Genomic DNA, 14373 nt, shown 5'->3' on the forward strand with positions numbered 1-14373 from the left:
ACTGATCTTCATCGACTTCTTAGTGGCTTTCCACACAGTAGCCTGCCAACTTCTGCTACTTCTGCTGCAGAACTTGGTAGGAATATGAAGGACAGCACTTGTTAAAATCTTTTTTGATAGACCCTTACAAGAGTTGTTAGTTTCATTGGCAGAAAAATGCTTTGGGTCTGGATTTCCTAATTATCAGTCATTGCCTACCACTGGATTAACCATTATTCTTGCATGGGCTAAGCAATCAGTCAATAAGGTTTATTGTTGCTAAATTAGGAATTTGCACTGGTTCCAGAATGAGTCTCTGTGCTATTTAATTTCATTTTAACCTAGTTGACTGTAACTTTAATAGCCAATGCTGCACCTGCTACTACAACTTTAATTTTATTTACCTGAAAGTTAGTCCAATTGGACACACTGGAACTTTCTTCCAGAAAAAAATATGTTTAGGATTGGCCTGCCGGAGTGCCAATGGTGGTCCTTCTGTGATGGTATGACCTTAACAGCAGAAGTGTGAGTCAGGCTAATTCCCTGTTCTAGTTATAAGACTAATAGTAATATACTATCAAAACCCTCATTAAATGTTTGCCATTATCATTCTTCTATTGTTGTATTGTCATTGTGAATGTTCTGGTGAATTTGACGTTGATTTCACTTAGAACTTGTTTTTGTGTGTGATGATTGAAATAAACTCATCCTTGTAATCTTGCACCCCCATCTTTTGGTCAATGCTCATAACTCCTTAATAAGACGTATAATTTTTATAGAAGATTCTAAGGAAAGCTTTAATTGAAAATGTATTTTAAGTGACTAAACTATAAAAGTTTGAAATTGCTATGCAGTTGCTATTGCAACCTACTTTACTATTTTTGCGTGCTAAGGAATAGGGATGCATTTCTTACTACTCACCCCCAAAACAGTGATGCCTTGCATGCATTCCAGTTGAGGCTTGGAAAGCCTTAAACTTTATTTATTTGATTTGAGTTCTCAGAGCAATTTTGGAGTGAGCTCACAAAGGAACATTCACTGTTGCCTCTGCCTTTTCCTGCCCAAGGCCTAAATACTTGCTTTGGAGCAGAGGAAGGAGGAAGGCACTACTGTGTCCTACAACTGCATATTCTCCTACCAGACTGAACTAGCTCTACTAGAAACATGCTACAAATATCATTTCCACCAGGGATAAAACTCTTGGATGGACTTTTTATTCAGTAGGCTTGAGAAAAACCCTTCCAGGATCCTCTCCTTAACAGTAATTCCAGCAGGAAAAGACACTCTTGTTGGGACCTAGAGGATGCTTACCACCTCCTGCCAATGATTAAGATAATTTCTGGTCATTGGGATAGAGAAAATGGGAGACAGCTCATAGGATCAAGGTGAACATGGCCCTGCTTGAAGCAGTCTGGGAGTAGGGCTGTGCTTATCTTAATTCGGGTTGCAAGCATTCAAGCTGGGATATGATCCTGTCTTCTGCTGGCATAGATTTTCTGGGGAGGCCAGATTGATGCTGGGGCACTTGTTGATATGACAGGGGTCACATCCTGAAGAGCAGGAACAAGACAAGGCGGTAGTTTAGTCAAGTCTTCTGTTGCAGTCCTACCCAATAGTCTAATAATCCAGTTGAATCCAGTGGTCAACGCTGCCAGATCCCAACTAGAGTGGCAGGGTGGATGACAGCTTGTCATAGAAAGCTCACAGAAGCCAGTGCTTTCTAGGACTTGAGAAGAGCTGTCTTTTGAGGGGCCATTGCCCTATTCTGTAATTGCTGGCTCCTATAGTGATGGTGGATGGAGGCTCGTAACATTATACAGGAGGCAGCAACGAAAACCATCCCAATGAAAAGGAAATGCAAGAAAGCAAAGTGGCTGTCCAACGAGGCCTTACAAATAGTGGGGGAGAGAAGGCAAGCAAAATGCGAGGGAGATAGTGAAAGATACAGGAAATTGAATGCAGATTTCCAAAAAAATAACAAGAAGAGACAAGAAGGCCTTCTTAAACGAGCAATGCAATGCAAAGAAATAGAGGAAAACAATAGAATGGGAAAAACCAGAGATCTGTTCAAGAACATTGGAGATATGAAAGGAACATTTCGTACAAAGATTTCCATAATAAAGGACAAAAGTGGAAAGGACCTAACAGAAGCAGAAGACATCAAGAAGAGGTGGCAAGAATACACAGAGGAATTATACCAGAAAGATATGGATGTCTCGTACACCCCAGGTAGTGTGGTTGCTGACCTTGAGCCAGACATCCTGCAGAGTGAAGTCAAATGGGCCTTAGAAAGCACTGCTAATAAAAAGGCCAGTGGAAGTGATGGTATTCCAGCTGAATTATTTAAAATTTCAAAAGATGATGCCGTTAAGGTGCTACACTCAATATGCCAGCAAATTTGTAAAACTCAGCAGTGGCCAGAGGATTGGAGAAGATCAGTCTACATCCCAATCCCAAAGAAGGGAAGTGCCAAAGAATGCTCCAACTACCGCACAATTGCACTCATTTCACACGCTAGCAAGGTTATGCTTAAAATTCTACAAGGCAGGCTTAAGCAGTATGTGGACCGAGAACTCCCAGAAGTGCAAGCTGGATTTCAAAGGGGCAGAGGAACCAGAGACAAAATTGCAAACATGCGCTGGATTATGGAGAAAGCTAGAGAGTTCCAGAAAGACATCTACTTCTGCTTCATTGACTATGCAAAAGCCTTTGACTGTGTCGACCACAGCAAACTATGGCAAGTTCTTAAAGAAATGGGAGTGCCTGATCACCTCATCTGTCTCCTGAGAAATCTCTATGTGGGACAAGAAGCTACAGTTAGAACTGGATATGGAACAACTGATTGGTTCAAAATTGGGAAAGGAGTACGGTAAGGCTGTATATTGTCTCCCTGCTTATTTAACTTATATGCAGAATTCCTCCTGCGAAAGGCTGGGCTGGATGAATCCCTAGCCGAAATTAAGATCGCCGGAAGAAATATCAACAACCTCAGATATGCAGATGACACAGCCTTGATGGCAGAAAGTGAGGAGGAATTAAAGAACCTTTTAATGAGGGTGAAAGAGGAGAGTGCAAAATATGGTCTGAAGCTCAACATCAAAAAAACGAAGATCATGGCCACTGGTCCCATCACCTCCTGGTAAATAGAAGGGGAAGAAATGGAGGCAGTGAGAGATTTTACTTTCTTGGGCTCCATTATCACCGCAGATGGTGACAGCAGTCACGAAACGCCTGCTTCTTGGGAGGAAAGCAATGACAAACCTAGACAGCATCTTAAAAAGTAGAGGCACCACCTTGCCAACAAAGGTCCATATAGTTAAAGCCATGGTTTTCCCAGTAGTGATGTATGGAAGTGAGAGCTGGACCATAAAGAAGGCTGATCGCTGAAGAATTGATGCTTTTGAATTATGATGCTGGAGGAGACTCTTGAGAGTCCTATGGACTGCAAGAAGATCAAACCTCTCCATTCTTAAGGAAATCAGCCCCGAGTGCTCACTGGAAGGACAGATTGTGAAGCTGAGGCTCCAATACTTTGGCCACCTTATGAGAAGAGAAGACTCCCTGGAAAAGACCCTGATGCTGGGAAAGATGGAGGGCACAAGGAGAAGGGGACGACAGAGGACGAGATGGTTGGACAGTATTCTCGAAGCTACCAGCATGAGTTTGACCAAACTGCGGGAGGCAGTGGAAGACAGGAGTGCCTGGCGTGCTCTGGTCCATGGGGTGCAATAAGGCCACATTCTTTGGCCTGTGCAATCTGGGACTAGAGGAAATGGCTTTCCAGATGATAACTCTACCTCATCCAAGTCTACTGCTGAGCCAGACAAAGGATTGGAGCCTGTTTTTATTTTCTTTCATAAAGAGAGAAGGTTAGCTTCCAACTTGGGATAAAATACCTATGTGTTGGATAAATCATTGAAATGATAGCTTCGTATCAACTCTTTTGAATTTATTTGTGTAGGCAAAAATAGATAAGCATGCTTCAAAAATCTCAGCAAATCAAGGCATGCTGAGAAAAGCACATAAGAAGCTATCTCATACTGAATCAGAATCTTAGTCCATCGATCTCAATAATGCCCACAATGACTGGCAGGGTGTCTCCAGGGTTTCAATCAGGCATCCCCAGCCCTACCTGCAGATGCCAGGTATTGAAACTGGTGTCCTCTGCATGCAAAGCAGATGCTCTAGCACTGAGCCACAGCCCTTCCCCAAAAGAATGAGGTTATCTCAGAAACCAATTTACATAACTAACGTCATTATTTTTTTGCTTTGGTGTAATAAATGAACTCTGCAATTACAGTGAAAAATGGTAGGAAAGAGGCATCTGGCACCCAACTGTTTTCTTCCAGACAATGTTAAAATTACCAGGTTTAGCATTTCTCCTTCCTTTGTCTACTGCTATGTCTTAATGCTACAGTAAACTGATGAGGATCGATCGTTGAAAGCTTTGACAGCAGGTTTATAAATTATAACCTAAACACATGTAACTGGTTATCATTTTTGCTGCTGCCCCTCTTTAGTTTTCCTTGTACCTAAGTAGGTGTAAAAAGTCAACTTTGTGATAAAACTCAAAGATCAGAGGCACACAGTTTTATGAAATAGAGAAAATTGGTGTTTAATGCCGAAATCTTAACAGAAAGGAAAAAAAGGTTATTTCTGAAATAAAAAATATGGTTGCTCTGGCATCCTGAGAAAGGTGAGAGGAGTGCCTGCGTGTGGCATGAGCACCTCTTCCGTTATGTGATTGTTTAGTCTGCTCAGGTGTTGCCTGTTAGCACTCATGCAGAGGTTCCAGTCTCTGTGGCAGCGTACACCATTCTTTCACTACAATGGGATAAAGGCTTGGGAAGATGGAGTTGCTATGTTCCGTATCCTTTGACTTCTGAAGAAGATCAGAATTGGCCAGGGGAATGGGGGATGGGTGAATTTAAAAGGGTCAAAGCATAGTAGCAATTCCCTTTCTCCCTTTCCACAGCTGTTTTAGGTGCTTGAAAACCACACAGGTGAAATATATCATGCAATTACCTTACCTATACTCTGTTGCCAGAGATCTCCCCTTAAAATCATTTTGAGAGTACTCCATTGGAGTTATAAAGGTTAGTTGTTTAATTGGTTGCACTTTGTTTGCTCCAATTTGCTTAATTTGAGTTCTCTCTCCCTCTCCCTTTCTTCTTCAGACTTTTTAATGTAAATATTTATAGGCCTTTGCAACAATGTAGTGTTATGATAGAGCAACTTTCCATAACTTTTTCCTAAGCTTGACTGGGGATTTCTGATATTTTGAAAAATTGTCGACATAAAACAATTGTTCTTAGTAGGATCAAATGAGATGTAGTACAGTGGTTAAAGAGTGTGATGTGAAACCCTTAATGTAAATTTCACTTCAGCAATGCACCTTCCAGTTGGCCATCAGCAAGCTGCTTTTCTCTTGAGCTCAGTCTCCTGTCTACAGCATGAAGATGATAATATTGGCCTACCTGGACATGACTAAACAACAACAGGCCTGTTGCAAGGATTACTAAAATAATATATGTGCAGCTCTTTAAACTCACAGGGAAAGTACTATATAAATGCTGCTCCTGTTAATAAATATGTCTAGAGAGAGCCTTTCACAAAATTGTCATAAATAAAATGGCCAGCAGTTTAGAAAGTAAATTATGGTAATAGTTATTATTGATAAAAAAATGTACATTGAAGTTGTTTACATATTACAATAATGGGGTGTAAGTATTGCACTGAAGAGTAGAAAAACCTAGGTTCAACTACTCATTCAGCCACAAACGTAAACGTAAATTATCTTAGCCTCACAGGGTTGCTGTGCGGATGAGGAGAAACACCATGTATGCCACACTGAGCTTTTTGGAGGAAGGGAGGATAGAAATGCAGTGAATTAAGCTGAAATGTTAGCTACTGAATATGTTTGTCAGTTTCAGGAAATAGGGCACTTTGATTATGTTTGATTTTAAGCATTCTTAAAACTAAATGTGACTGAAATCAAATAAGTAATACTTACATTTGTGATATTTAGCTCTTAGTTTACATATAATCTACTTAGCAAACTATTTGGCTCATAATTTAGGCTGTCCTCAGTTATGGAGCATCTTCATATCTTTGATTTCCTTGTGCAGCTGTGGGTAGGATGGTAGGAAGCCATTTGGAATGTTTGGTATTCTTGAATCAGGAGAGAATCTATATTTTTCACATAATTATGTAAAAAAATAGTTTGTCTTTTACCATATGCTCAAAAAATGAAAATATAACAGTAGAGAATAATATTATCCCTAAGATCTGGAATTCCTGTTTCTGGAATGCTATAGATCATTTGAATTGGGAAATTGTTCAGTGGCTTCTTTTTGAAAGAGGAAGCAAGTATGCGGGTTGTAGCTACCTGGACTCATTTATTTAGAGGTCAGAACTGTGTGTGCCAGGTAGGTGGCCTATCTTAAAACCCCATAACTACCTTGTTGCTCTCAAGTGTGGTGGAAGACCTGTTACTAGTGTAAAACGAAGATTTAACTCTCATTCCAGTCAGCTTCTCTATGTAGGAATGTGGCACACCATCCTGTCTTTTACCTGAGGTACCAAAATGTCTTAGGCTGGCTCTGGAGTTCAGTTTCATAACATGTTCATCACGGTGTGCCTCTTAGGTGTGCCTCTACCAGCACACCTAGAGTTTTGTCCTCTATTGATAAAAGATTATTGATACAGGAATGCTAATTTTCAAGCTTAGTTTTTTAAAAATAATTTTGTTTTGCAGAGACTCCTGCTGTATTTCCAGATAATATAAAAGAAAAAGAAACTCCGACGCCAGTTGAAGATATTCAGCTGGAAAGCTCCATTCCTCATACTGATTCTGGAATTGGAGAGGAGCAAATGCCCAGTATCTTGAACGGGACAGACTTAGAAACAAGCACAGGTCCTGATGCCATGAGTGAACTATTGTCTACTTTGTCTTCTGAGGTGAAGAAATCTCAGGAAAGTTTAACAGAAAGCCCCAGTGAAATTCTGAAACCTGCATCCTCAATATCAAGTATCAGCCAAAGCAAGGGCATCAATGTCAAGGAAATATTAAAAAGTCTGGTGGCAGCCCCTGTTGAAATTGCAGAATGTGGGCCTGATCCTATTCCGTATCCTGATCCTGCACTAAAGAGAGAAGCTCAGCCTATTCTCCCAATGCAGTATCACTCCTTTGACAGGTATATGGCATGATTGATTCACTTACTATGATATATTCATATTGGCACTTGAACGTATATATTGTCTGTAATATGCTGATAAAGACTGTGCAGTGAAAATACAGCTGGTTTACATCTATGTGCACTGCCTTACTATAAACAGTCCCTATTGTTTATAGGAAAGGTATCTGGACTGAATTGTGTCTTATAACAGCTAAGTCTAATTAGTAGTCAATGAACATATCTACTTTATAAAGCTATAACTTTCCTCAACATAAAGCAAAGCTTTTCATCCTGAAATACAAAAGTGAAAGAAAAGAGCCAAAAAAGATTAAGGCAAAGTCTTCACAGTGTCAGCCACTTAATTTTTTCATAGTTAGCTTTGAGACCATTTGCATCAGGCAGTCTTTCAATCAGAACCTTATTCACTGGAACCTTACCACTTGCCATGCGTCTGTTGTTAACTGTTATTGTAACGAGAAGGAAAAAAGGTGTAATTAAAACATGCATCTCCCAGAGTGGCTGGGGAAACACAGTCATTTGGGTGGGGTACAAATAATAAAATTAGTAATATTATTATCATTTATAAACTTAAGGAAGTATACAGGAAACTTCAAACACTTGTTAAAATAGTCTTAATGAACTTGGAGAGAATTCATTATGCGTGTTGATCTGTATTTGCAAATCAAGTGTTTTCTTTTTAAAGTTCATTGCTGTAGTTCCTACTGTGTATGGTATTGCCCAGTTCACACATCATGCTAAACCATAGTGGGTAACCTCTAATGTGTTCCACCATCCCCTGTTCAACAAACCAGGACTGAGCACATGGTTTCATAAACTTGTTTGACTCAGTTAACTAGAAACAGAATAAACTAGAGTGTCCCTAATTTGGTCATAATGGTAAACTGCAGTTTCCTCAAAACTGAAAGTGGAAGCCTTCAATCTCCACATGTGTGATAGAGGAAATGAGGTTTGCTCACTATAGTTCCTACAATGCTAAAAAAAGGGGGTTTGACATGACCATCTGTGTTGGTTTAACAAGAAATATGCTAAACTTATTTTTCCAAAACTATGCATGCAGCTACTGGCCATGGGCTTATTCAAGCCCCTTTGATATCACTAGAGAGTCTTAACAATCTTATTATTAGTATTCTAAACCTCTATCTCTGCAGGATTGTGGTGGTTCTTGCAAATTTTCAAATCACCGCAGGGATTTATTTATTTTTTAGAGCATTAAAGTATCTAAATGCCAGGTGTTTTTCCCTCCGGTTGCTTAGTTTAATAATAAAGTGTAAAAAATAATAATGTTTAAATGTCCAAATCACACAGAAATTAAGTGCTCATAATCATACAGAAGTTATGACGAAAGGAATATGTTGAAGAAACAGAAGTGGTAGAATCTTAACAGTGCTGTCCTATGAAACATTATGAACATTATAATTCATTTTAAAGTACACAGAATTGGAAATGTAGAAGCAGAGAAACATGTTTCAGCGTATCTTACGGAATAGGTCTTCTGTGTAGTTAATGTATTCAGCAGTTCAAGTACTATCGAATGTAAATGATGAGGTGATATTGATGAAAGGAGGGATTGAGGTCTCGGGGGGCGCTGATGACGGATTGAACAGAAGCGCCCTTGCACTGCACGTAACTCAAGTCTGTCGTCTTCACTACTCAAAGCCATAATGGAAGGTGGCAGTCTGAAATGAGTTGCCACGGCAAAGAGTATTATTTTTGAAATGCTTTCACACAAATCACTAGGCCCTGCATACAACTTAGTTTCATGCTTTAATGTCATCAGGAGGCACAAATTGGTGTGTCTAATTGTTTGCCACCTGCCAGCAAAATGAGCTGCCAGCTAGCCAGACGGGTTTGATTGTCCGTCAGCCATTCAATAGATTGAGAGTGACAACATCAAAAATTTCACTTCAAACTCTGAAGCTTTGAGCAGCTTTTCAGAGACCTCTTCCCCACAAGTGCTTCTGGACAACTGCATTTTTCAATCAGTTTCAATATATTGTTGCCTTCTGCCTCATCTGTCTTAAGGTAGCTGTAATTACATTATGAGCTATATAAACAGATTTCTCTGGCCTTGGAGTCTGGACTCATCTTAAAATCACATCAAAATAATGTGTGGACCATATTTGTAGAAGCACAAGTTGCTCTAGACTTACAACTGTTCTAGAGTAAACATAACGAATTCTCTTTTTATATTTTTCTCTACATTATTAACAAATATGCATATACTACATATTGTCACAGTTACTTATTTTTTTTAAAAAAAACTTAGTGAGTTTACATACTTTGTAAACCAAGAAATCTTTAATAAAAAAATACATTTAAAAAATCTTCTTTTTTTTTTTCTTCCACAGAGAAGAGGTCTGGTATATTACTCTGCGTTGGCTATGTCTTGCTTGAAAGCATTCTGTTGTTAAAGTAACCTTTTTTAAAAAAAACTACAGAGGTTGCAGATGTAAAAATATACTTGTAGATCATGATCTAAAAGTATGTAAACTAGTGTGTTGTTGTTTCTTCCATAAACCCAGCACCAACAATTTACAAACTGCTTTTTAAACTTCAGTGAATTTAAGAAGCAGGCTCCCTAAAAAAGAACATAGCAACATGGAGCACATGTTATTTGGAAGCAGTTTCCACCCATTTTTTCACTAAACCTCCAAAATGTTGTTTAAACTACAGCGATTTATTAACAGGAGAAGCAGGTGGAGAAACTGTTCATGGTGTGCATTTTAGCCTCTAGATTCTACAACTGCCTTTTTGGGGGGAGATGTTCATTCACAATTTAACTGGGAACTTCATATAACTTTCACACATCTAATGTAAAAGCCAACTGCATTCAGAGTACTTTAAAAATACACTAATTCTGAAAATATTTGTGTTTTATTCAAGGTTTTTTATTGCTCAAAGTATTAAATCTTTTGTTCTACATATATTCGTGACCACATATGTAATGAGTAAGCATATGAACTGTTTCCCTTGGCCATTTAGCAATAGCATTTTAAACTCTAAAGAATTCACTAGCCTGCCTGAACATCTAAATAGGGTCTTTGGATTGTGGCCTTTGTGTGTTCAGGCCCTTGAAAGTATCATTTGCTCTAAAAGTGTGCTTTTTGTTGTATCTAAAAAAATTAAACAGCTCAGTTTAAATACTACTTCTAATCTTAAATTTCTCTTTGCTGTATTTTGTTATTTTATACTTTGAAACTGAAACATGTGCAGTAGGATGTTCTGCCTGTTGCACAAATTCATGTATTATTTTTTTTAGCTTTATGTTATACTGCACAGTTGTGTGTGCGCACCTTTTATTTTGTCACTGATTTATATTTCCAACAAATGTTTACTCTAATACAGACAATCTAGTTCTCTTATTAGCTAGTGAAAATTAATCATCACTTGTGCGTGTGTGTTGTGTGATATTGAATATATTAAGATTGATGATGTGTCCTTAAAGGAAAAGGGGTTGAACCTGGAGTCAGAAATTGTAGTGACTATACCAGGAATGGGTGCCCTCTGGCCCAGGGTCTGAATGCAGCCCTCCAGAGTCCTCTATCTAGTCCTTGGACTTTCCCTAGATTACATCCTCTTCATGGGCCACATGCCTCATGCTCCATGGCCACCTCAAATGCTTTGAACTTTGATAATGTCTCTTATTTGCCTAGTTGGTGGATAGATAGCTATGGATTTGGGTGGTTGGGTAGAGACCTCTGGCATGTGTGTGACTGGAATGTAACCTGCTGTACACATCCATTGCTCTGGCTACTTTTGCTCCCAGAAAGTTGCCACAAGAGAATATATACCTTAGGCTGAAAAGCATTCCCCACCCTTGCTCTATAACAGGGCAGTCCAACTTTCCATACCAAGTGGCCTGCGAGAGTACTTTGACACAGAACCTCCTGGCCACACACTGAATTGTGGGGCGAGGAGCACGGCCAAAATTTGGAAAACGCCTCCAGCCTTCACACTGCTTTCCCAAGGCTGGGGAAGCTCTAACTTGACTTTGGGAAGGAGGCTGGAGAAGTCTAGGACTCTATCAGGGAACCTCAAAAGCCCAATACCTTGTTTACCAAGCTTTGTAAAAGCGGTGTGAGGACCGGAGGGGGCACCAAATATTGTTGAGGGCTGTCAAAAAAGGCCTTGGGGAGACATGTGACCCTTGGGCCGTGTGTTCGACTACTCTGTTCTAGAACATAAACATTAATTGGCCCTTTTCCACAAAGGGGATTGAGGGGGGATACAGTTGTCACAGTAACCTTTTCTGATTTTGTGTTTACTTCTTCCTCTGCAGGAGTGTTGTAGTGCCAGTGAAAAAACCTCCTCCTGGAAGCCTAGCTGTGACCACAGTTGGAACTGCCACAGCTGGAGGTGGACTCCCACCCAGTAGCACACCTAATATATTTGCTGCTACAGGAGCTACACCAAAAAGTATGATTAATACAACAGGTATTGCCCTTAGATATTTTTGTGAATCTTGTATTTTTCTTTCTGCTCATTTTCGTTGGTATAATTTTGGTATCTTTTTGTGTTTGAAGTACTTCTGTAATAAGTGCCTCTAAGCATTCTCACTCTCTAACCCTGCTCAGGCACAAGATTATCTCCAGCTGAACCATTTTGATAAGCAAACATACTGCATTTTACATTGGATCCATCTGATCTTCCAAAATTGTCTACGCAATTTAGTCAATTGTAGAAAAAGGACAAAAATATTGTGGCTCACTGGAAACATTTAATTGTATTATAGTGTGCCGGTTGCCTGCAAATTTCTCTAAGAAGTCTCAGAGTCCTTGACTTTTTATTGCTTTAGTGTCAGTTGTCTTATGCTTGAATCTACCTGAGTAGGCATTCATTAAAAAAAAATATGGGGGAGTTAATTGCTACCATTTCTCTCATTTCCCATTTGAAATATTTACTGGAATAACTATTCTGAAAATGTTGTTGTATGGGGTTTTCAGATGTTTAATAACATAATTGTTAATCAAGGGCCCTGTACAAGTATTTCAATATAACTGTGGATGATTGCTTGCTCTATGCTAGCTGCATTTGGGTAAATTATATCCTTTTCCTTCATGTCTTTTCATTTACCCTGTATGTATTATATGTCAGTTGCAAACATATGCCAACAATAATGTCCATAGTAATTTTAGCCTGTTCTAGGCAGCTTTTCTCAGTACATCCAGATGCTGCCCAGCTTATAATATTTCCTAGGGGGGTTTCTTTCAACCAGCACATAGCACTGAACAATTTACTGCAGAGTGAAGATTTCACTTTAGTCATTTAGGATGCAGTTCAAGTCACACTTTCCTGGTAGCAAGTCGTGTTGCTGTTGATTACAGCAGAATTTAAATTGCGTTAACATGCAAAGGATTGTACTGTTTGAGACATTTTCTGTCCCCCAATTCCCCTTTTCTGCTTAAAGTAGTTTTGTATGATACTGAAAATGTTTCGTAGGTTGTTAATTTTTAATGAGAAATCAGATTGTATTGCTGAGTTAGAGTAGTGAATTGTCATATGGGGATGACAATAGTTTAGACCTGGATTTTTAATTTTAGTATTTAAATCATGATGGATGTTTAAACAACAGGAAACGGTTTGGAAAATAGTATTTGAAGGTGAATATTTTTGAGCCATGTATGTAACCCTTTCCCGTCATTTGGATTGTAGACTCTTGTAGATTAAGTTATCTTTACTAGCCCCTCCCCAGTACAATAATTTGATATTGAGTCCCCCTTTCCCCATGGCAGTCATTACATTGTTATGGGAGGAATTTGAAATAGTCTAAATATATATAGCAGGGTGTTAACCTCAGGGTGTGAAAGGGAATACATTTAATCTTATGAAACTTTTTTGAGTACTTTCTGGCTGAGTACATTCAGATAGATCCAGACTTTAATCCCACTGAAATTTTGACTAGTTTAAGAGCCATTGATTTCAGTGTGACTAAAGCACGATTAATGTAGGTTAGTTCTCAGCACCTTACATTGGGGGAAGCTTTTCTGCTTAATTTTTGTCTCATGAGCTATTTGTAAAAAAAAAAAAATAAGTCATTCGTTCCTGAGTTACGATGTTCTGAAAATATGTTTGTTTACTGTGAAGTTGATGCATTGTTTTTCAGACTGAATGTACTCTATTTTGGGGATAGGTGCAGTGGATTCTGGATCGTCATCGTCATCGTCGTCCTCTAGTTTTGTGAATGGTGCTACCAGTAAGAACCTACCAGCTGTTCAGACAGTTGCACCAATGCCAGAGGATTCAGCTGAAAACATGAGGTATAGTTTATAAATTATTCTAGGAGGTGGACCGGTTGGCAGTTTCTAGTGGACCACCTAGAACCTGCTCGTTACAAGGATTCTTGAACAGAGTTCTGGGCTAGGTAGATCTTTGTTTCATCCAGGTAAATGTCCTATATGCCCTTAAGCAGAAATATAGACTCACAATTAAGATAGAATAGCTATACATTTACCAGTTGAAAACCTTTGATTTGCATTTTTTTAATTTGGCATTTTAAAGGGTATTGAACTCTTAACATTATAAAATAAAAAGTTAGGCCATGCATAACAGAAACCAGCCTGCTCCTTTTTCTCAGACAACTAGATTTGCCTTCATATATTTTCATGGAAAACTGATATATAAATTTAGAAATAAATAAGGTAAAAATGAAACGTATAAAATATTCTGTGGAAATTGGGAGTTTATGTTTGTGCTTATCAGTGCAAAGGAAGTGACTAGCAGATTCCAGTTTGGCCAAATCTGCTCCATAATGTCTTGGAGACAAAAAATAGGTGGAAATAAAGTAGGTTAATATTATCTTCAAATGTAAGCTGGTTGTCATAAATATCAATTGTTATTGAGAACAGGACAAGAGGCAATGGACTTAGGTCACAGGAGGGTTAAATATTTATGATGATCTTCCTGACAATTTAAAATGGATCGTGTTGCCTAGAAAAAATATAGATGGGTAATTAGAGATTACAATTTCTCAATTGTACATTTCTCAATATAGAGAATCCTGCCTTGGTGTACAGAGGGCTGGACTACATGACCCTTTCTTAGGAGCTCTGTAACTGTATCATAGATTGCACTGTATCACAGAAAATAATGTATTTTTCCCCTTTCCCAATAAATCCTAACTGGCTGATTTCAGAGGGGATTTTAGTGCAAATATTACAAAGGGATTTATATATTTTGCACCTTTTTTAGGTTTACT

General features: G+C 38.7%; 1 protein-coding gene across 3 annotated transcripts in view; it reads left to right on the plus strand.

Moving 5' to 3' along the window:
- Positions 1–14373, plus strand: part of NBEA (neurobeachin) — a 357769-nt gene that overhangs the window by 102200 nt on the left and 241196 nt on the right. For all 3 annotated transcript variants that reach the window (XM_079973311.1, XM_079973312.1, XM_079973310.1), the window contains 3 exons: positions 6737–7175; positions 11458–11612; positions 13309–13435. In XM_079973311.1, the coding sequence (XP_079829437.1) occupies positions 6737–7175; positions 11458–11612; positions 13309–13435 (721 nt within the window). The remainder of the gene's footprint in view (positions 1–6736; positions 7176–11457; positions 11613–13308; positions 13436–14373) is intronic.

The sequence above is a fragment of the Podarcis cretensis genome (assembly GCF_951804945.1).
Source record: "Podarcis cretensis genome assembly, chromosome: 4".
Taxonomy (NCBI): Eukaryota; Metazoa; Chordata; class Lepidosauria; order Squamata; family Lacertidae; genus Podarcis; species Podarcis cretensis.